Here is a 22,776-nt window from a genome sequence, read left to right as displayed (position 1 = left end):
CATGAAGTTAAGGGGTGTGCAAATGTTGTCTTAGGGATAAAAAGGATCCCAATGTTGTAACAGAATAACAATATTCATGCGACTAACTCAAACTGTAAAATTCAAAATAAAACTCAGAATCACAGATGTGCCAGATGAGCTTTTCCCCATTGCTGTGAATGTTGCACAAAATGCATTTGGGACTACTGCACCAGCAAAATTATTCAGATCACAATGGCAGTTCTACTGTATTACAACATCTGGTCAAAGTCAACAGCAACACTACCTTCAGGAAAACTTGAAATAGCTTTTTTTATTTTATTTTATTTTTTCCTCCTACAATTTGGCCCGTATAGTTTACTTTTGTTCTTCTGCTGCATATGCAGAATTTCTTGATGGTCTAAAATCTAAACTCATCTGCCATACATCTGGATGTATGAACCAATTGTGAGTGATGAAATTACATTGGAACCCATGCTTTTGCATTATAATTATTCTTTGTTTCTCCACTGAATTGATAGCTGAAAATGTTACTATTTATGTTTTTATAGTAGTGGCGGACAGAGAATGCCTTCTATTTCAATTACTTTGACTGTTGATGATATATTGTTCAGAGAGTCTATGTCTGTCAAAGCTCTTCTGAAAGAATGATTATTATTGCATTGTTAAATATAATCTGCTGCTTTCCAAAAATGTGGCCAAATGTGTGGGGTTGGCAGCAGTCTTACAGACAGGCAGATAGAGATCAGCAGTGACTGAAGCCTGGACTTTGTCCTTCCTATAGCTGTGAAGGACAGCCTTGGGTTTAAGAGGAGACTGACATTGATTTTCTTGGCCTGGTTATGTGATGGCTGAGGCACCTGCCTCTGATTTTTAACACTGGCCAAAACATTTTCTTTTATTGAAAACAGCTATCCTGACACACACAGACACAATTTGATGCCTGGGATGTTGAGAGGTGTCCAAATCCTCAAGTAAAAATCATCTAATTTGCTAACACGTCTCGTGTTCTTGCCTTTACCAAATAGGTTTATTGATTTTTTCTCTTTCTAAGAGCCTCTACTTTGGGAACAAACTATTAATCTGGCTACAGGGTGATCTTTATACATGGTTGTCTAAGCATTGTTTGATGACACTAGTTAACCAGCTACTTCACTTTGAACTATGAAGGTATCCATTCCCCATGTTATTTACCCTGTGACTATGTTATCATTGTGTAGCTGTTATAAAACTAGCATGGGTTAGCCATGATTAGGAAAAGATAATAGAAAGAAAAAACAAGTTTCAAAACGTTTAAGTTGGTCTCAAAACAGAATTATGTAGTAGACCTCCACTGTAGCCTATATGGAGATTGTTTTTTATTACACCAAAGTTTTTCGGAAAATAACTAACAAAAGCTGGAAGTGGGTTTCAGTCAGTGACATAAAGTAGCTCAGCTGTGCTTGTGATAGATTCCATTTATTCTCTACAAAGTACACCTTTTCTTCCACATTTCCAACCCCCCCTTCACTCTCTGTTTAAAAAAAAAAAAAAAAAGTTATGACATTTTCTTTCTCAGCCACCTTTCAGGTTTAGATCCTGCTGCTTGTGGGCACCGCGTTTAAAGGCAATGCACAGCTATGCTGTAGACAAGGTGGATAGCAGCCTGAATGTTTGATGGTAAGATCAGGGCATGTTTCAGGGGAGATGAGGAACACGCATCCATGTATGTTCTATTATTTTTGTTGAGTGCTCATCTTGCTACGAGGGGGTGGCTGGAGTAAATAGTAAGCCCAGTTTGGAATGGACTGTAGAAAGGGATCAGACTTAAATGGCAGCAGGTTGTGGGAGATGCTATAAAGAGGCAGAGTTGATGAAAGGATTATAGTTATGATTCATCTGCTGGTGACAGCAAATGTCTGCTGGGGATAGAGAAAAATATTCCACCTTTGTGTGAAATAAACTGGTTAATATCTCACACGATGATAGTAATGAAGTGGATATTGTGCAACACCGAGGAAACATTATAGCAGAGTAATTAAGATGATCTCAATTTATCACCTGATTTTACCAGTTACTGATTTAGGCTTACAGTGGGAATTCATTGATGGTGGTGACTGACCTGAAGGCAAATGTTCTCATCTTTTATTGTACATTTATTATTATATTGATTATAAAAGGCGACATTTTCAAATTCCACCAATTCACTAGTCCACAAGCCAAAAAAATTGAATCAACAAAAAAATGTTTAATGGAGAAAAGCAGTTCATTTGAGATGCCAGAACCATTACATTTGGCATTTGAAAGATGAAATTTACTTGACACAAAATAGTGTTCAATGTTTTTGTTGATTGACTAATTAATTTAATGACAAATACCCCATGTTTGTTACTGAATGTAAAGCCACCCTCTTTGATATGTACTATTCAGTATTAAGACATTAATGTTAATGGTGTGCGCAGGTGGCTCCTTCAGGGGCTTGAACGGCTCATCTCCTGGGCAAGGATGAGCTTCAAACCCGCTAACTCCAGGTCTCTGGTCCTGAAAAGGGGTAAAGTATCTGACCAGTTCCGCTTTGCCCTTGGAGAGACAAGAATCCCATCAATGACCGAAAAACCGATCAAGAGCCTGTGCAAGATCTTTGACAGCTCCCTGAAGGACTCAGCCGCCATACAACAAACTAAGAGCGACCTGACCACCTGGCTCACAGCAATCGACAAATCTGGCCTCCCAGGAAAATTCAAAGCCTGGATCTACCAGCATGGAGTCCTTCCAAGAATACTCTGGCCCCTGTTAGTCTACGAAATACCAATAACAACGGTAGAGGCTCTGGAGAAGTCCATCAGCCAATTTCTCAGGAGATGGCTGGGGCTCCCTCGGTCCTTGAGCAGCATCGCCCTGTACGGCCATTCCACCAAGCTGCACCTCCCTTTCAGTGGCCTAACAGAGGAGTTTAAAATGATCCGCTCCAGAGAGGTGTTGATGTACAGGGACTCCGCAGACGCCAAAGTCACGTCAGCAGGAATCCTTGTGAAGACTGGGAGGAAGTGGCAGGCGCAAGAAGCCGTCACTAAAGCTGAAGCGCGACTGAGGCATAAAACGCTGGTGGGCTCTGTGGCAATGGGACGAGCAGGTCCGTTACGACCTGGCCCGTGGAAAGGAGAAGCGCGAACTGATCCAGGAGAAGATACGAGCAGAGGTGGAGGAAGAACGCTGTAGCAAGATGGTCAGCATGTCCAAACAAGGAGCATGGACCAGGTGGGAGTATGCAGATCCCCGCAAGATCACCTGGGCAGAGCTCTGGAAAGCAGAACCATCTCGCATCAAGTTTCTTGTCCAGTCAGTTTATGACGTCCTCCCAAGGCCGGCCAACCTGCACACCTGGGGCCTAGTAGACACTCCCGAGTGCAAGCTGTGTCAGAAGAGGGGCACCCTGGAGCACATTCTAAGCAGTTGCTCGAAAGCACTAGGGGAGGGGCAGTACTGCTGGCGACACGACCAAGTGCTAAGAGCTTTGGCGGACTCCATCTGCACAGCGATCCAGCACAGCAAGACCCAGGCAGCCCCCAAACAGTCAATCGCCTTCATTAGAGCGGGGCAAAAGGCACAACATCACCAGCCTAGCTCTACAGGGGGGCTCCTCTCTACCGCTCGTGACTGGCAGCTTCAAGTGGACCTCAGAAGACAGCTTAAGTTCCCAGAGAACATCAAAACCACTGCTCTCCGCCCAGACATGGTACTAACATCAGAATCCACCAAGCATGTGGTCATCCTGGAACTGACTGTCCCCTGGGAAGACCGGATTGAAGAGGCCAACGAACGGAAGAGGGCCAAGTACGCAGAGCTCAGCACAGGGTGCCGGTACAACGGCTGGAAAACCCACTGCCAGCCAGTCGAGGTCGGGTGCCGAGGCTTCGCTGGCTACTCACTTCTGCAAACCCTCAAACTCCTGGGAGTGAAAGGACTGCAATCCAAGAGAGCCATCAGGAAGATCTTAGAGGCCGCAGAGAGGGCCTCGAGGTGGCTGTGGATCCGTAGGGGGGATCAATGGAGCAACACACCACTTGGACACAAGCCGGGGACTGATCACCCCCGGCTGGGTCACCCGGGCGAGGATGTATGAAGATTAAAGATCCGAAACACCCTATGATCCTGGGTCCTTCACTGATGATGTGTCCAAGTAGCATCAGAAGGTGTATTCAAACTTTAATGGTTAACATAAAACCCCAATGTTCCATTGAAGTTTGAAACTCTTGATATTTGCACTGTGGAAAGCATGGATTTTGTGAGAATGTGTTAAAATACTTACACTGCTAATGTGAATATGTTATGTACGAGTTATTAAGTATGGGTCGACCGATTATCTGCATTTTGAAGGGTTAGCCATATCAGCGTTTTATTTTCTTGATTGTGCTACTTTGGTTTGCTGCACCTGCTCCTCTGGCATGGCCTGCATTCACCACTCTATGGTCTCACTTAATGTCCCGTCTACAACACTATCTGATTGGTTATAAGTCACACGAGTAACCCCTGGTTTCCATCGGGCGCGTGTCTATGACATTACGTGTGCGATGCTACTTTTGCTCTGTCCTCCACACAACTGCATATCCCACTAAGAGCATTACAGAATCAGAGTGTACTGCCGGTTGATACAGTAGACCTCCGGAGATTGTGCTTATTTCGTCACGTTCTCCTTGATCGCCTTGACACATGGGTGAGTAGGCTACGTACTTAAATCCTTCTATGACAGAATGTCGATGAAGTGAAGTGAAACATTATCCCGAAACGGTACAGGGTGTTGCTGTTCCTGTGTGTGACTTCCTGCCTGACATGAATTGCTCCGTGCAGCTTACTGCGACGGTGGTCCGCCTCCGTCAACACAGACTGGCAGCGTATTCTCCGCAGAGCGGAGAGCCGCTTCTGGGACGCTGTTGAGACGTACCGCGGCACTGCTGGTGGAAACATGAGCATTGACTAGAATGGCTGCGATCAGTTCCGGCATCCATTTCGTGGCCGTCATGTGGCTGTCTCTCTGGAATCTAGGGTTAATGCCAATCAACACTGCAGGCTTTGTGCCACTGATGGGCACCGCACAGTACAAGTACAGTTTTCAGGTACTTGACTCGTATTTTGAGCATTTTTATTTTCTGCGACCTTAAAACTCTATTTGCTACATTATAGAGGCTTTTTTTATTTATTTTTTTACTTTTTACTTAACTAAATGCATGTGATAACTTTAGTAACTAGTTACTTTGCTGAGTAATTTAAAATAAAAATCAACAAAGAAACTGATGGACTGTTATAGATTAAGCTATCCAACACCATAAAAGGAATTACTATAAACTTGCACTTAACCCATTGCAACATTAAAGTGATTAACACATTCATTCATTAGTAATTATAATCCCGTTGTATAATATATTATTCTGAAATGCAATTTTATTTTTCATGAAACTATGAAATTTCTATTTTGATTAAACAAATGATTAAAGTAATTTCAGCAATGCTTTGTGTTTGAGTCTGTGTTATCTAAAAATTCTAAATTGCGCCACTAGAATTTTTATATTTATTGTAAATGCATATCAGCTCCAAATGTCAGTTATCAGTCTCCTTGATAACTAATACTAAAAAAAAGCTGAGATCGGTCTAGCTTCTTGCCAGCCAAGACAGCATTGTCCGGTATGAGTCTGCATGTGTCTGCATGTGTGTGTGTATCATCATTGTGGATTTGGTATTGGAGACACCTATTGTAGCAGGGACTACCACAAAAGCAGTTTTGAGTAGGGGTAGGCGGATCGATCCAAAATTATCGATACTACCAATACTATGTAGATCAATTCAAGCGTCAATTAGATCGATATAAAGGGATCAGTTTCAGTTTTCTATGTAAAGCTGTCTAAAAACATTCCACCGCGTGAACACATGTAAGTCTTCTCTACGCTCCTCCACTGCTCTGCTGTTGTCCTTTTGTGCGCACAATTAGCGCGTTTTGCATGCACACCTCGCCCTGACACTTATCCTGACCACTAGTTTAATCTGACACGCAGTGATGAACGTCGTTTGGAGCTACTTCACAGCTGTAAATGAAAATGTTGCAAACTGTGATGTGTGTAGGAAAGCTGTTCACTACTGTGGCAACACCACAAACTTATTTAAGCACATAAAAAAAAAACATGAGAAAGAGAACACAGAGCTGCAGCAGAGAAGAAACGAGGAGGAGGAGAGAAATGCTTCATCAGCACAGACCCCCGACACTGAGACGGAGTTCACTGGCCTTTTCAGAGAGGCAGGGAATATCCAGGTATATACAGTAAAATAAAGGTTTTAGTCAAACTGATTAAATATAGCATACTATATTCAGACATCCAAATAACTTATTGAGCCCATTGGAACTGGTTATCTAAATTAATTATTTTAATGAAACTGAAAAAAATTATATATCTCAAACCTTAAATATGAAAATGGCTGAGTATAGTTATTTATTTTTTAATGTAAAATTATATTATTACGACAGAGTATTAGGGCCACATTGAGGGAAAAAAAAATCACAAACTTCGAGAATAAAGTAGTAATTTATGAGAATAAAGTAGTAATTTATGAGAATAAAGACGTAATTTATGAGAATAAAGTAATAATTTACGAGAATAAAGTCATAATTTATTAGAATAAAGTCGTAATATTACGAGAATAAAGTCGTAATTTATGAGAATAAAGTCATAATATTACGAGAATAAAGTCGTAATTTATGAGAATAAAGTCAGAAAAAAGTCGAAGTACTTAAAACGGAAGTAGGTCGATTGAATGGTTGTGACAAACAGGTGATCAGATTGTTTACAGAAGTATGTTGATCTTGACAGGTTGCTTATTGTTTACAGAAACATGTATTGATGTGTTTGCATCAAACCAAAGTTTTTATTGTTTACAGAAAATGTATTGATCTGTTGTGATCAAAGCAAGGTTATTATTGTTTACAGAACATATGTGTTGATCATTTGTGATCAAGTTGTCATGGATTACAAAAGTAAGCCAAAGACATTGGATTTCTTGAGGTCACTTGCAGATCTTTGTATGAAGAGATTTTATTCGGACTGTTTACTTACTTGTGAAGTTATTAAAAGATATGTCTCTGGAAAAGATGCATTTTCTTGCATTGTCTTTTTAAAGTCCTAATACTTATGATGATATGATGCTGATGTGCCAAAAGATTAAGTATCTCCTTGTTTGTGAAACCTATCCTAAAGTACAACTCCACAAAATCCTCCACGGCCCTCATTTTACCAACTGTCTTCCTCTAAAACAACAGGTTAGGATATTATGACTTTATTCTCATAAATTATGACTTTATTCTCGTAATATTATGACTTTATTCTCGTAATATTATGACTTTATTCTCGTAATATTATGACTTTATTCTCGTAAATTACGACTTTATTCTCATAAATTACTACTTTATTCTCATAAATTACGACGTTATTCTCATAAATTACGACTTTATTCTCGAAGTTTGTGATTTTTTTTTTCCCTCAATGTGGCCCTAATACTCCGTCGTATATTATAAATATTAATATTATATATACTAACCTTTTTAGTATTTATGCACTTTCACTTTACATTAATAAAATACATATTTTGTTATTTGCCTTTAAAAACTATCCTGTGTTTTCATATTAAAAAGTATTTGTATCGGATCGAAATGAAGTTTTGGGGTAGCACTCACCCCTTGTTTTGAGTTTTCTGCCAGGTTTTTATATGTCTATCTGTGGACATTTTTTTTGTCAATGCAATAGCGTCATAACCGATGCAGTCATGAAACTTCACAGGTGTGTAGTTGAGATCAAAATGAAGGCATAGTTCAATGATGGTTTTGGTTCAACCCGTCATTACTGAGAAACCATGTGATAATGTAGTAATCACGTGGAGGAACTTGATGTTGTTGACGGGTGTTGCAGCTGGTTCCATTTCTTTCTTTGGTCATTAAAACTCAGACTGGGGTATGTGTGATGACAATTACATGTAACCACTGGTAATTTTCCAGGCACCATTTCACATGCAGTGGTAGCAAAGCAAATGTATACTCTCACGGCAAAGATTGACTTTGATTCTGCTGCTGCATTGTACTAATAATGATATAAGGTTGAAATATAAACTCTCCTTATGTTTCCCTCCACTTTTTGTGCAGCTGAAATCCAAATAATAAACACAATGACAGTGATGATGTTGGTGCCAGTTCTCAGACTATATATTGGGTAAGGTGAAGGATGGTTAAACAAGAGAATGTACCAGTTAAACCTGAGCTTTTCCTCTCTGTGTTGATTATGTTAAGATAATCAGAAAAAAACTGCATCAGTTAAACAGAATGGAAGGGAAAAGGGTTGTACTAAAGTCTGCATGAACCACAGACTACGAGGATAGAAGAGGGGAAGCTCTCTCTACACCAGTAAAGGTCAGAATATGCACTGGCTACGGCACTTGTTCACTTCCTTTCTCTCTTGTGAACTTTGCTTTAACACATTTTTTCTATGGGCAGTCCTCACTGGGAGGTTAGAGGCAGAGAAAGGTCAGAGAATGAGGAGAACATAACTGTGAGGGATGGTTAATAATCAGACTGGAGTGTAGTCTTCTTGGAGGCACAAGTACACAAATGGCATCACATTTTCACATTAAAAATCTGTTGCCCATGATTTAAACACCGCTTTTGAAAAATATGTCAAAAGGTCAAGAGATGAGGAGAAAGTGTAAGGGATAAAGAAAATAGTGATGTGGAAGAGATTAACAGCTGTGTAGTGTAAGATGCAAGTGTGCTGTAAATGTACACAAAAAAGCATCAGAAATAACATACAATCTTTATAGCAACATCAACACAATTGCAGACACATTGTCTCACATATGATATAAGGTTTAACCAGAACTTGAAACTGTAGCCCTTTAAAAAAAATCTGAATGCCAAACAATGGGAATGTCAGCAGAGTGGTGATGAGAAACTCTGCACATTCTACAACACTTTCACCTTGAAGTGTTAAGTGAATGGAAGTCTGGACATTTTGCTTTTGTATCTTTGACCAGCAAACACATTTCCAATAGAATCAGCGTTTTTTCCTTCTTTTTTTGGTTTTGTTTTGTTTAAACCCAAGCAGAAGGGATAGCAGAAAAGTGTTACCTTCAGCCCCTGGGTCAGGTCGTCGGGGTCAAAGGTGGTCAGAGGTGAAGGTCCAGGACGTGAGCCATAGGACAGGACAAGGGGTGGGACACACATTGGTGGAGGTCACAGAAAAGTACAAAGACATGGTGGCAAGGAGAGGGAGGAGAAGCAGGAGTCACAACCAAAAACAATGTGGAGATGTGGAGGGAGAGGAAGAAGTGGAAAGCAACAGGGGAGGATGTTGAAAAGAGTGAAAAAGACGAGGGAGGATTCGGGAGGAAATGGAGGGACATGGCACCAAGAGAAGGTAAAAAGCAGAGGAGGAAATTGTGAGGGAAAGCGGCTGTTTTGAGGGGTTGGGGGAAAAGAGGCTGAGTCAATTCCTCTAAAAAAACAGAACCAAAATAAAAAAGGAATGAACCCATACCTTGGTCGTTTAACGTCAGGTGCGCCAGACCTTGAAAGGGAAAAAACAGAAAAAAAGAACAGAAAGAGGAAGAAAAGAAGGTCATAAAAGGCACGGGAAGAAAAAAAGCATTGTCACAACGTTGGACTGCAGTTTGTGACAGACATCCTGGGGCAGACTTGGATGTCAGAGTTCAAATCAAAGGTAAAAAACGAGAAAGAGAGATAGATAGAGAGAGAAAGATAGAGCAATAGTAACAGAAAACAAGCAAACACTTCTTGAGTGAGGTGTGGGGGGTTTAGAAAAAAAAGCATTTTCATTTGGCGCAACCCCCGAAGGCTATTGCTCTCACAAATGCTTTTTTTTCCTCTGGAGTACTTATGGAACACACAGAAGAACTGTTTGGCAGAAAAGGCTTGAACTGGATACCTCATCTCCTACTGTACAAATCATAGAAAAAGGATCTGAGCGCTCACACAGAGAGGGTCACAGATAAACCCAGAAAAACGCTACAGGATAAATTGTTCTGTGCCTGTAAAAACTAAAGCCAGAGATTATTCCAACACAGATGCGAGTATACACAACTTCACCATAGCAGCCTAAAATATTTATTTAACATACTCAAGGCTATGGTGCACACATCTTGCCAAGTTGCAGATCAACTGATTTGAAAGAAAATTGTCAACAATGAGCTCCTTCCATTGTTGGTAAACAATAGTAGAACAGTAACATTCTGAATCAGGCCAGAAAAGCATTTCACATACTTTGACAATCCATACATACAAAAAACATTTTACAATAGTATAACTGTGAAATTCATGACTAAACACTTTTTGGGATATATCTGGAAATATCATCAGAAAAAATGCAAAACAAACCAGGTGCCACCAGTCATTACCAAAATAAGTCAGATTTCCGGTTAAACACAACTTTAACCAATCCAGTCTCAGCACAATGCCCCACACTGACAAGACTGCCAGTAACAGAAGCAACAGGGTGAACTACAAAATGTCATGCCTTAAACTGAGTAAACAAGTGAAAATACAATGGAACATTCCTGTCAAGACTGTGAGAATATTAAATGTTTCTTAAATAACACTAAAGCAGCAGTGTTTGCATGTTTACAACAACATAACATTAGCTCTTGCTGTTTATTATAGTATATTCAGCCTCCATATAACACATGTTTGAGTAAGCTACTGTACATAGATCATCAGGGTAAAAATGTCTGACAGGAGAGAAAATGATAGCAAAATATCTGTTCAAACATCAGTGCTTGCAAGGGTAAACAGAATAACAAATCTTGTTGTGAGTTCTTGGAAACAAACCTCAAAACAGAGTAACAGAACTAGCAGGAAAATGAAACATGATCTCAACTATGGCCTAAAGTGAGGATTATTCCAAAATAAACCCAATGGCTAAAGCAAATTGGATTTAACCCCAGGCAGCACAGAATACCAACAACATTATAGCTGCTGGACTAAAAGCCCCAAAAGGTCAAATCTTGTCAAGCCAACCTGTCTTTTCTTAATCAATACAATTTCAAATATAAGACTCTCTGCAGTACAAGCACACGGCTCAATCTAAATAACCCTTCAGCATCAATAAAAGGCAGCAAAGCAGCCTCGGAGTGCTGTGTTTTACTTATTCACCAGCATGAGTTTAACATGCAAAAACAAATGTGCTACCTGGTATATTACAATGTCCACAATGAAACGTTGTGACAGACGATGACATTGTTGTCCAGGAGTGGCACTATGTGTTTCTGAATTTCAAGCAGTTTTACCTTAAGGCAGATATTACTCATTAGCATACTCCTGTAGTTACAACCGTTTCCCACTGATAAAACTGTCTCCCATCACTGCTGACATACATCCCCATGCCAGGTTTGAGGGTCAGCTTCAGAATTTTGAAACAAAGTTAGCCAGTTAGCTTTATGGAGGAACATAAGCTAAGAAGCGCAGATAACAACAGCACACTTGAGGGGAAACCCATCAACAGCAGCCCACAAAAAGAAACAAACAAAATACAGCTGCTACTAATGTGTGTGTCTTGAGTTCACCTAACTGGAAAATACTAAACGGGACATGGAATGGAAACATAATGTTAGTGCACTGAGCATCAACAAACTTCTTTTCAAAACGCATGTCAAAACGCCAAAAATTTGTGTCTTACAGCAACTCTTAGAGGACACACTACTTTTTTGTGCTCTCTGATGGAGGGCCTTTTAAATCCTGATGATAGGATGGTATAGTGCTCAGTAGTCAATGTCAGCCCACAGATATGGATGATGGTAACGTTCACCAGCACAACCGTACTGAGGGCTGCAGTTTTTGAATATTCAGCATTAGAATTAGATATTAAACATGTAAAACATATTTGAAATTTTTGTCTTGATGTTTGAGTTTCATAGTTTGTTATGACGTTGATCAGAAGATTTCCTGCAGCTGATGGTGATCAAATAAACAGGTCTGTTAATGTAGAAGATATGCAGCACATTATAAATGGTAATCATTCAGATGCAGAGCTATGATGACTCAAAACAGCCTTTCACTGAATCAAGGATGTGCTAAAAAGCTTATTTCAGAAGTCTAACAGAAGTAAAAAGGACAGACAGCCTTTTTAGCACCTCTAATCTCCGCCAAAACTCCAGCTTCCATACACAACAAATGTACTAAGATTCGCCTCTGTGACGTCCATGCATCGACATTTAGACAACGGACTGGCTAACTGAGGTGCTTGACAGCTATGGTTAGTTAAACATTCAGTTGCTGCCTGCTTTTTATTGCAGACAAACAAGGAATAGATAGAGTCTAATGTCTCCAGAACAAATTAACACAAAACCCCTAGCCTAACAGAGTAGCTGACACATCTGTACCACCACCAGCAAGCAGGTAAATCAGAATGCTACAGAAGCCAAAATGACTCTTGACTACAAGCTGTTCCTATTGTCCTATTTCTTAATAACATCTGTGATTCGGGGCAGAGGAAATGTACAGGCAGAGTGTTTTATTTATCTGGCGGCAGTCCGTTTCCTGCCGGCCCTTTGCAGGGAGTCCAATCATTCTCACTCTGCCTCCCTATGTTTTTGTTCCCTTGCTCATAATCCATTAAGGAGATAAGGCGAAGGCTCCTGCAATGAAACAGAGCGGTGCTGTCGCTGCATACCAAATCATTCAAATACCCCCAGCCCCCACCCCTGCCTCATCCAGCTCAGGCAGGCAGTGAAGACAGTGGCACAATTTTATGGCAGAGGAAGACAAGAAAATGTGAAGAGATGGTAAGAGAAATATGCCAAATGGCATCACAGCCAGTGTTAACCATAGATTTACAGACAGATGTGCATCAGGGTGGCAAAGAAAAGCCAAAAATCAATCCAAAATGCATTCCAAGAAAGTTGCGATTAGAGCCATGCAAAATACCAAACTCTTCTCCTCAAACATTTCTTCTAAGACAGAAAAACACAAAAGCTACATACACACAAACACATACAGCCAGTCACACACATTATGGTTGTCTTGGCAGAAGCATAGGATGGCAGACTCCTAACTTGCCAGATTCTGATTAGGATGTGACGGCTTTCACTAGCAAGTTGTTTGAGAGTGAAGAGGCGGCATGACTCAAAAATTAAATTACTGATCACTGTAAGTCATCTGAACACAACAGACATAAGAGAAAGCTTGATCTCTGTTAACTTCCATTCTGCATCAATATTGGAGCACAAATCAAATTACCACAGCCACAAGCAGTATCGCTTGCCACACATACTGGGAATGTGACAAACTCTGAGCCCGAGCTATGAGTCTCCCCATCTCCTTGACATCTGAGCATTTGATTACATCCTTAATTCTGCAGCGAGTACAGATGGGAGTGCCCAACGGAACCAGCGCCGATTGGAGAGCGGCTCCGATTGGATGGCTATGATTGAGTGGCAGATGGACCAGGGTCATAATTCTGTCATTAGGAAGAGACATGTTCAGTCTTATCTGGCCTACCCCCCCCCAACTTCCTCCTGCTTTTCCATCTTTTCTTTGCTTTCCGTCTCCACACCAAGCCCTCCATCAGCCAGCTGCAGCTGCCTCCTGCTCTCTACTTCCTCATCTGCCACTTTCCTCTGCTCTGCTTTCACGTCTGATGAACACAAGCCACTATTGTTTTGCAAGCTACTGATTTCATTTGCCACTGTTGGTGATATGAGGGTTATATCTATGCATATCAGTTCATAAATGCACCAGAATAACACTTGAATTCAGTAAAATGAAATTTATCAATGATCTACACATAATAGCAGTGTTAATACTGTGGGTTTTGGTACACAGATGAGAGACTTAATCAGTCTTAATCAGAGTATCAACCACACATACAGTAAGTTGCACATATTCTTCTTCCATCTCAACTTCAAGATGAGTGTGGAGAAAATGAGGTCCAATATTTGTTTGTGTTTTGACTTTATGTACAGTCTTGACAATTCTTGGACCTCAAGTTGTTGCGTCATCCTTCTCTGACACGCAATATCATGAAAGGACTAAGTGTGTTGCATTTAACAGGTACAGCATGTTCTTGAATCACCTTGTAAGACATTAATCTGTCACAACGTTCACAGATTATGATGAGCCTCATCACCCACACATGAACAGATGTGCTGGGTCTCAGGACAGCAGCAGCAACACACAATTGGAGAAGACAGAGAAAAATGGTAGTCATCATCATTATCCTTTTCAACCCCTTCCCCATTTCCTTTGGTCTCACTTCCTCTGTCCCTCGTTCACCAGATGGACACATAGACTAAGTCAGAAAGAAGAATGTGTTTGCTTCTTAAGCCCCCTGTGGTGCTGGATGGCATGTTAAATAGTATTATCCTCCAAGGACTCTCACAAGCATATGGCCAATGCTCTTTATGTGCCATACTGACACAAGGCTCTTCTTTATTTGCTGATCCCAAAATGGTAGTCACACAAAAGTGGTTAAAACATATTTCTGAGGACACTGCCTTTGATGACGTTAGTGGGAGCAAGTATTATCAAAAAGCAAGAACTATCGAAGTGTATAAAAGTCATGCAGTATAAAATAAGAACAATAAATGGTTTTATGTGCAGCTTATTGCTGGGTGCACCCCTTGGCATGAGATATAAAACTGTACAATATCCAAAACGTTTGACATATCCACAAATCACTTGCTTTTACTGGGCCTGGACACAGATAAAGTTTCACAGCATAATCATCACTGTATGTCTTCCATTGCCAAAAGTGCAGCCAAGGCCCTCAGGGCCTCAGAAACAAACCTGGGCAATTTTGGAAGCATCTGCTTAAAAGATGTCGGATAATGATTCTGATTGAATGTGAATAATATTCATCTCAGTAGGCTGATCTATAATGCATTATGTCTTTGCACCGCTTAAGTAATATAGAAACTATAGCAGGATTTAAAGTGCTTAAATAATTCACTTTGGACATCAATTCTGTGAGAGAGAGAAAGGAAAGGATTGTAGGAGGTAAGGGAATAGGAAAACCTCTGCAATTTGAGTTATAGATTGATGTTGAAGGCTTCCATGTCTTTCAAAGCTTTAAATTATTAACATAGAGCTTGCCCCACTTTCAAATGGAAGAGACATGTTCTATACTGTAACATCAAGTGAAATCAAATGAAAATCTTGCTCATTGGGCCCACTGCTGTGCACTGATAGTGAAGAGTGATAGACTGCAGCTCAGTGTAATTTTAACAAAGGATCAAAGTCTTACACATGCTGATACAAAGTAGAAGGTAGTCGCTGGTATCTCATATTGATGTGGTGAAAACGTTACTTACAAACTCTCATTCGACTAGACAGCTGAACCCAAAGTAGCTGCCATACTACACAACAGGAAGTTGATTATTTTTTGTTGTTTGTCAAAAAAAACGAAGTCAATGTAGCTTGGATGTTGTACAGAGTGACAGACATAAACGAGAACAATTAAGTCATGTTTAAGCTGCAAGATCTGTCAGTGTTGAGAATGAACGAAAAGCTGCAGGAGTGGTCTCACAAATGTCTACAGACGTTAAGCTTTTATAGCTCTTGGGAAAACATTGGACACAGGGTGAATTTGAGCTGCACATCCACTTTTTCCTATGAAGAATGAAACTACCGGTTTTTACCAGACACATTAAAACCTAAAATGTATTAAGTTTTTAACACCAGAGAGAGTTACTGTGAATGAGGAATATTATTTTGAGACGTTTCCATGTTGGCAGCAGCATTTAGCTGTTTTGACTATGGCTGAGTACAGGGTCCATTAGATAAACAGATTCCTCCATTCAGATTTAGCCTGCAATAGTACTGCAGTACCTTCTACCTTGAATGTTACAGAAATCACCTCATTTTTATGATTATATTGGAACACAAATCTGATTGTTTCTCAACTGATCAGTTACTACAACATTGTGAAAAGTGCCAGGCTAAATTATGAAGTAAAACACACAGCTATATCTCAAAAACAATGAATTGAAAAGGGTACCGACTCTCCATTCCATTAAATATGAAGAAGGCAGACAGGCAATAAGAACATTTTCACAAAAACATGGCAGGGTACAAATTTAGCATACTGTATATTACTGCTAATATTAAATGTGTGTCCTGCTTCTGTATGTTAATAATAATGAAGACCAGCCCAAGCTTAAAACACACAATACGCAAACTTTACAAGAATGAATAGTACAAAATTATGTCATATTGACTTTGGGGATACGCCATCACTATACATGTAAAATTCATAGCATGATTTCATAGCATTTATGAACTGAATATACCTGGAGAAAAAAAAAAATCTTGGCTTGGTGAGGTTGGTTTCTGGCAGAATGTCCTAGATTCTCAAAGTAGTTGAATAAGAAATATACTTCTTTCACAGGAATTGAGAATTCTTTCCTAAGTGAGTGTGTGTACGTGTGTATGAGTACACATGCATTTGATTTCCTTGGAAATTCCACAGGGAACTGTTGACCCCAGGCGAGGCACTTAAACTGAGCGAGTGAAGCATTAAATCTTTATGGTCACTTTCCACTTTACGCCACAGCAACAGCCATCATCTGTCAGGATGCAATGCACTAAGTTGTTTGGAAGCCTGTCAAATGATGTGATTTTCTATTCAAAGTAACAATTACACAGAGCCATGCTACATAATTAAGATTGCACATGCCAAGGTTTGCAGACAGCAAATATTATGACCAATGCTGCCATGGCAGAAAATCCAGAACATTCTCGTCTTGATTTTGGCTTCAACCTTTGTGCCAATGCTTTGCTGTTTTAGACAGTAAGCACTGTCCTTATGTACTCAAAAACGAAATACAAAAACCATGCTCATTTCATACAAAAAAAATGTCAAAGCAACATTGGCGTTGTTATTCAGAAAAGGCTTACCCATATTGCGTTTTGTTTATTGGCTTAACAACTGTCTATTCTGTATGTGGAGAGATCATAGTTATATCTTACAAAGGAATGTATCTCAAATCGAGATATTATGCTTCCCCACATCTCCTAATTAACTGCATAACGCGAGTGAATCACTTTGACTCACATTTTGTTCATTAAAACACATTTAATATGTCATGGGATATGTCTGGAAAAATAAATCAGAGCATCTTGGAGATTGGTGAGGGGTAGAGATCTGAACAGTTGCTGTTCCATCTTAATTAAACAGTTCATAAATAAATTGGACCTCCATATGTCGAGCAGGAGAATTTGGACTGATTTCACATTTTAGCCATCGGAGCTAACACACAGAAGGGATGTTGATGATTTTGTCACTTATGCTAATTTACACGAGACAGGATAAATATGCTCAGGAGGAGCTACGGTGTTTTACTAGCTCAAATACAAACCCAACTACATTAACTTCAAAGGAGGCGCACAACCAACACTGCTAAATGCATAATCTAGTCAATACAGCATCCTCATGTCCTACATTGTATATCCTAAATGTATACTGCTACTCTATTCCATCTGTCCTTCTATTGTTTGTATTTTTCCAGTTATCGCATGTTTAGAGTTTCTGGCCTAGAAGAGCCATGCCGGGTTTGACTTGGGGGAACCAATAAATTCTATGTCTGACCTCTATTTTCCTTTCATTTATGAGGTCAAAAGTAATCATTAGTCCCCACTGAGATCTGCTGTCTTCTCTCCATCTGTCCTTCCTCTCCTCTTCGTAATCTTCAACTGCCAGCGACGCAGATGCATCCTACAACCGTTCCCCGGTCCATCCGCCCTCCTCCCACAGTCAATTTCATGGAATGAATGCCTCTGATTGCCACTTCTGGACTCTACTCATTAGGGAAGCTGAAAGCAGGGAGTGGGCAACAAAATGCCGTCCTTTACAGTTTTTTTTTTTTTGTTTGTTTTTTTTCCCCTGGGATTTTGGACGCTGTAATTGCAACATCAGATGTGATGGAGAGACTGGCAGCGTTGATGGAAGGAAGGAAGGCAGTCCTCAAGTGGACGATTAGCACATACAGCCACCTGCCTTTTCTGATGTGCAAAACCATAATAATACCAGACTAAAATACATAACCTACTCGAAGCTACTATGATCATTTTAATCCTCTATCGACTTCTTGTTCAAATCTCAGTTAATATGCAACCACTGAAAGATACTAATAACAAAAAAAGATTAGAATATTCTTGAGTAATTAGGGATGCGTCTCAGGTAATAATATCAAGAAATGTTCTCTTAAGTTTATCAAATTAATTTACAGGAAGATATTTTGATATCATTGTCACCTCTATTGCAAAAGTAAACCCATGTAAGTGAGATAAAGTAAAAACAACAACAAAATCCCCGGGTCCTCTGAGCCATGGAAGCTCAAGTCAGAGGCAAAGTAATCTACAGGGACATTAGTGCAAAATAGCACCTTGCCTTGAGCGTTTGTTGATGCTTAATGTTTCATTTTGACAATTTTCTCCCTTCAGCCGGAGTTTAGGAGTAAACATCCTGTTCCTCTCCACTAACAGCACGGCAGTGAACTGTAGTTTCGTGTTAGGAAAAAAACAAAATTGTAATGACTTTTCCAGGAAATGTGGCTTCCAGTGAGGATTTGAAAGGGCGACTTCCTGTCTTGTGTCAGGGGTGGGTCTCAGCAGGTAACTACAACAACATCCTATAATGGAAAATTAATGTCTTCCAACTGAGACGACGCACTAACTTCATTTAGCTCATTGGGTCGGGTAAACACCATTAGACCATGGAATCTGCAGTGCTTCTGGAAGTTCAGTCATTTGAGAGAGTTGGATAATTATGGCAAAATTAATGGAAATTGTTTAACAAATGTATTCATAATTCATGAGCCTATTTTCTGAGGCGGGAATCAGCTTTGTGGGGAATGATACGCAGCTTGATTTAACTGAGATTGGAAAGTCCCAACTGGTGCATCCTCCTCACTCACAACAGCATGAGGGTGTGTTTCTTTGCCGCAAAATGTTGAATAACATGGTTCTAAAGAGGTTCCTTAAACAGACTTGTCAGCAAGCAGAAATGTGCAAAAATTAAATGGTTTCATGTTATATTCAGGCTCCATTGTCCTTACAGCAAGATACCAATCTGACAATCACATAAATGGATTATCTTAAAACAGGAATGTGCACTTTTGTCAGGTATTTGAAGACAGGTATGAAATTGAAGACTGAAGAGTGTTCTATAGATGAACTTTTACTGGGAAAATATCTTGTGTGTTCAGTTCATGTAAAATGTCAGACAAATGTGAAAAAAAGTGAGAAGTAGTCTTAATATGAAAAGAACATAAAAATGATGCATGTCATTTTTTTGTCCTGCCATCTCTTTTGAAGGTGAAGCCATGCCATTAAATGGCAGAGCTCAACCCTAAATTGAGGAAACAACAAAAAAATCAAGTTGTTTTTTACTGGGAGACACAACAGTATCTCGTTTAGTTTCAGCCACTGAGCAGAAAGCCCTGCTGCTTGCTTTCATCTCGCCAAACTCTAATTAGGCAAACTGAACAAATACCAGCGAGAGAGAAGTCCTCTGCATATTCAAACAAAAGGGATCCTGAGTTCGAGCAAGCAGAAGGAGCTAAAGAGAGGGAGAAAGAGAAGAGAGAGAGCTGATCACAAGAAAATTAAACGGCACTGAACCTTGTAAACAAATATTTCAACAATGTTAAACACAATGTAGGAGACGTCTGGTGCTGCTGTGCTGTGAAATAGCCCAGATCTGTTTGAAATGGGGTTTCACGTATGATGTGCACTGAGAAAAACCTCATCTGAAGAGACAAAAAGGAATCAAAAACCATTAAGTGTGTGTGTCTGTATTTTTAAAAGGGTATCAATAAAATAATGTTACCATAATTTGTTTCAATATAAAAGGTTACACATGTACCCAGCAAAGCAAGGTGAGGCTGCTTCTTCTTAAGGGGTGAAGCTGAACCCATATTTCTGCTCATCTTCCTACCTGCCTGGAAATGCCTACAGCCCATCATTGCCTTCATTAATAATTTTTCCTTTAGCGATGTACAGTGTTTCACCTTGAAGTGTCAGCTGTATTTCCCGAAAATATATGAGCTACTGTAGTCGGCCAAAGAACATTGAGGTGAGTGACACAAATTTCTTCTCCCTCAACATCATAAAATTATTTTTGTCCAAAGTTTTGTTTCTCTTGAAAGTCACTCATCACTTTTTAGGCCTTCTATGGACTAACAAAGGAGATGCTGCAGCCAGGCCCTTGTTGGCATGGCAACTGGCTCCAGTATCTTTCCTACCATGATGACAGCCATACTGGTGTATTCACATTCTGCTTCGCATTCCTCTGCTCTCTTTGTCTTTCTTCCACTGTAATTCTCATCTATTGATAATGTGTCTCTGTACTCGTTTTTTTTTTCTTTTCCTCTCTTTCATACTAACCTCCATCATCCACTCTTCTTTTGTCCCTTTTTTTTCATTTGATCTTACTATGGAGCTCACTTCTCCCTTTCAGTGTGTCTTACTCTGCAAGCAATTAAGCTTGCCATTGTGTGTTTTTATTACATTATCCACCCAAATATATAATGCTCAACTCTAAAAAGTCAAGGGGGATTTGCTTTTGAAAATGGTTATAAAAACGAATAAGAGAATTCAGTAATTATATCAAGGGTGCTTTTGAATCAGTCTCTTGGTTCATTGCCCACAGAGGTATAGTCAGCAGAGATTGCAGGTATAAGGCAGTGGAATAAACCAAATCCTTTCATAAATCTTCCCACTGCAGCAAAATTGCCTTTTGGGATAGAATCCTTTTTATATAGTCAGGAACCCTGTAGCCCATTAAGTCCAAATTGCCAAGGCTGTATTGTTTAACTGTAAGCATTTGTCAGCATACATAACAGCACTGATGAAGTGCAGATGAGTGGAATGAACACAGACCTGCATTCATTTGCATTTTATTACATTAGAGTATATTAAATGTAAAACACAGTAGAAACCATTTCTCTGGCACCTGGTATCTAGAAACACAGGAGAAACAAATTGGAGTAGCCTGTTACCCAAAGGCAGTCTCTGGAGACCAACAAAAGCCTCAGGTGGAAGATGTCCATGTTATCTCACAGCCACAACTGATGCGTGTATGCATGTGCAAGGGTGAGGGTAAGGTGCACTTTTGCCAAAGGCCTTTGGTCTTTGATTCTGTATGCAGAGTAAATATTGTTATTGCTGCTCTTGCCAAAACCCTCACCACCACCATAGTCGTTTTGGCTAGCGCTCATACAGTGTAGGATTGCTTAATCAGATAGGGCTGTTATGCCAGGCTCCACTGATCCCATCTGTCACGACTTCATCCTCAGATCCGCCATGCTGTTTCGAGCCCCACGACAGCTCTTTAAGAAAACCATTCAATCTGTTCTCTGGGCTATTTTTGCATCCTTTGCCTTTTTTTTCTCAAAAAAGGAGAAAGGGAGACACAGAGCTGCAGGTTTCTTGACAGAAAGCAATATTTTCACTCGGATTCAGGAGTTGGGCAGCCCGACCTACCTAATCTGTGATCTCATCCCTCTCCTCCCTCCACCCATTACCTACCACCTCCACAGAGGGATCTGGCGGCAGATCAGAGGGGCTGCCTGAATCACCAGCTATTTGGCACTCAATGCCCTCATCGCCTCCATGGCAGCCATTCCTAGCAGTGTGTCTGTGGCTGAATACCAGTCACCACTGGATCTGCTCATCCCCAGGGAGCCCAGAGGAAACTAGATTAGTGACTCATAAAGCAGACAGAGAGACCCCTAAATGTAGTGCCTTTGTCATTTAATACTTATTGGGGCAGGGGGTCATATCTTGGTCATCAGTTTACAAGTCAAAGAGGGCAGATGAGAACTGCATTTCATGGAAATTTGGATTGTATTTGTTAGGCTTGTACTTGACATTGGCCTGGCTAAAAAACAAAATAACTGACCTTCTTCTATAAATGGGAGTCCAAGGTGCTGGCCATTAATACTACTACTTTTACTGCTACCAATACAGCTGATTTTACAAAAAAGAAAATTACAAATCCAAAATCAGAATATTAAAATGATGAACATTGCTCTATTTTCTTTATATGCACTGTATATTAATTAACACTCTTGAGTAGTAACTGTAACCGCATTGTTTTTTACTCTGATTGATAAAATATCAAATGTAAAATAATAAAATAAACAATGTTCTAATTAGCTACTACACTGGTTAAATGTTGATAGCCTGTAATACTGTAGCTACTGTAATTACTATGTAGTTTTAGAAAATAAATTCAAACTCAGAATTTTTATATTTACAATATTGATGAAGTAATGATGCAAACTTTTTCCATAACTGAACAAACAAGCTGTTCTCAGAGGAAAATAAGGTCCCCAGAACTCTGTTTGAAGCTAGAAAGGTGGCAGGGTGCAGCAAATATAAACAAAGTAAAACAGCATGAAATTGTGTTGTCCTTTGTGGTCGGTTTGTTTATTCAGTTTATTCAGTAATGAAAACAAAGAGAGTCTGTTTATTTAGTTTGATTAGGGTGATTTTTTTTTTTTTTTAAATCAGTCAATGAAGATCAGTCTCTTCCACAAAATATTTAGTGCATCTTTAAATCATTGACCCATGTTTGCTTTATTACGTTATCTTGATGTGGGCCCTTGACGAGATGAGCTACAAGCTAGGCAATAAAAATTGTGGATCTCTCCACCTGTATGTGATGCATATATGTTACTAGATGTTTGGAGAGATTGCTCCTATTTCTGCTTTTACATCCTGCATTGGTGCTCTTGTGGGAACAAGTATTGTTGGCAACTCCGGCAAAGTGTAAC

General features: G+C 39.9%; 1 protein-coding gene across 9 annotated transcripts in view; it reads right to left on the bottom strand.

Moving 5' to 3' along the window:
• nrxn2b (neurexin 2b) overlaps positions 1–22,776 on the bottom strand; it is a 665,374-nt gene that overhangs the window by 464,526 nt on the left and 178,072 nt on the right. For 8 of the 9 annotated variants that reach the window (XM_084343882.1, XM_084343879.1, XM_084343880.1 and 5 more), the window contains one exon: positions 9,525–9,554. The exons of the other annotated variant lie outside the window; for it this stretch is intronic. In XM_084343882.1, the coding sequence (XP_084200008.1) occupies positions 9,525–9,554 (30 nt within the window). The remainder of the gene's footprint in view (positions 1–9,524; positions 9,555–22,776) is intronic. 9 annotated transcript variants of the gene reach the window in all.

Source organism: Pagrus pagrus, assembly GCF_965226575.1.
Source record: "Pagrus pagrus genome assembly, chromosome: 22".
NCBI lineage: Eukaryota > Metazoa > Chordata > Actinopteri > Spariformes > Sparidae > Pagrus > Pagrus pagrus.
The sequence above is the reverse complement of the archived record's forward strand: the minus strand, read 5'-3'. Positions and strand labels throughout refer to the sequence as shown.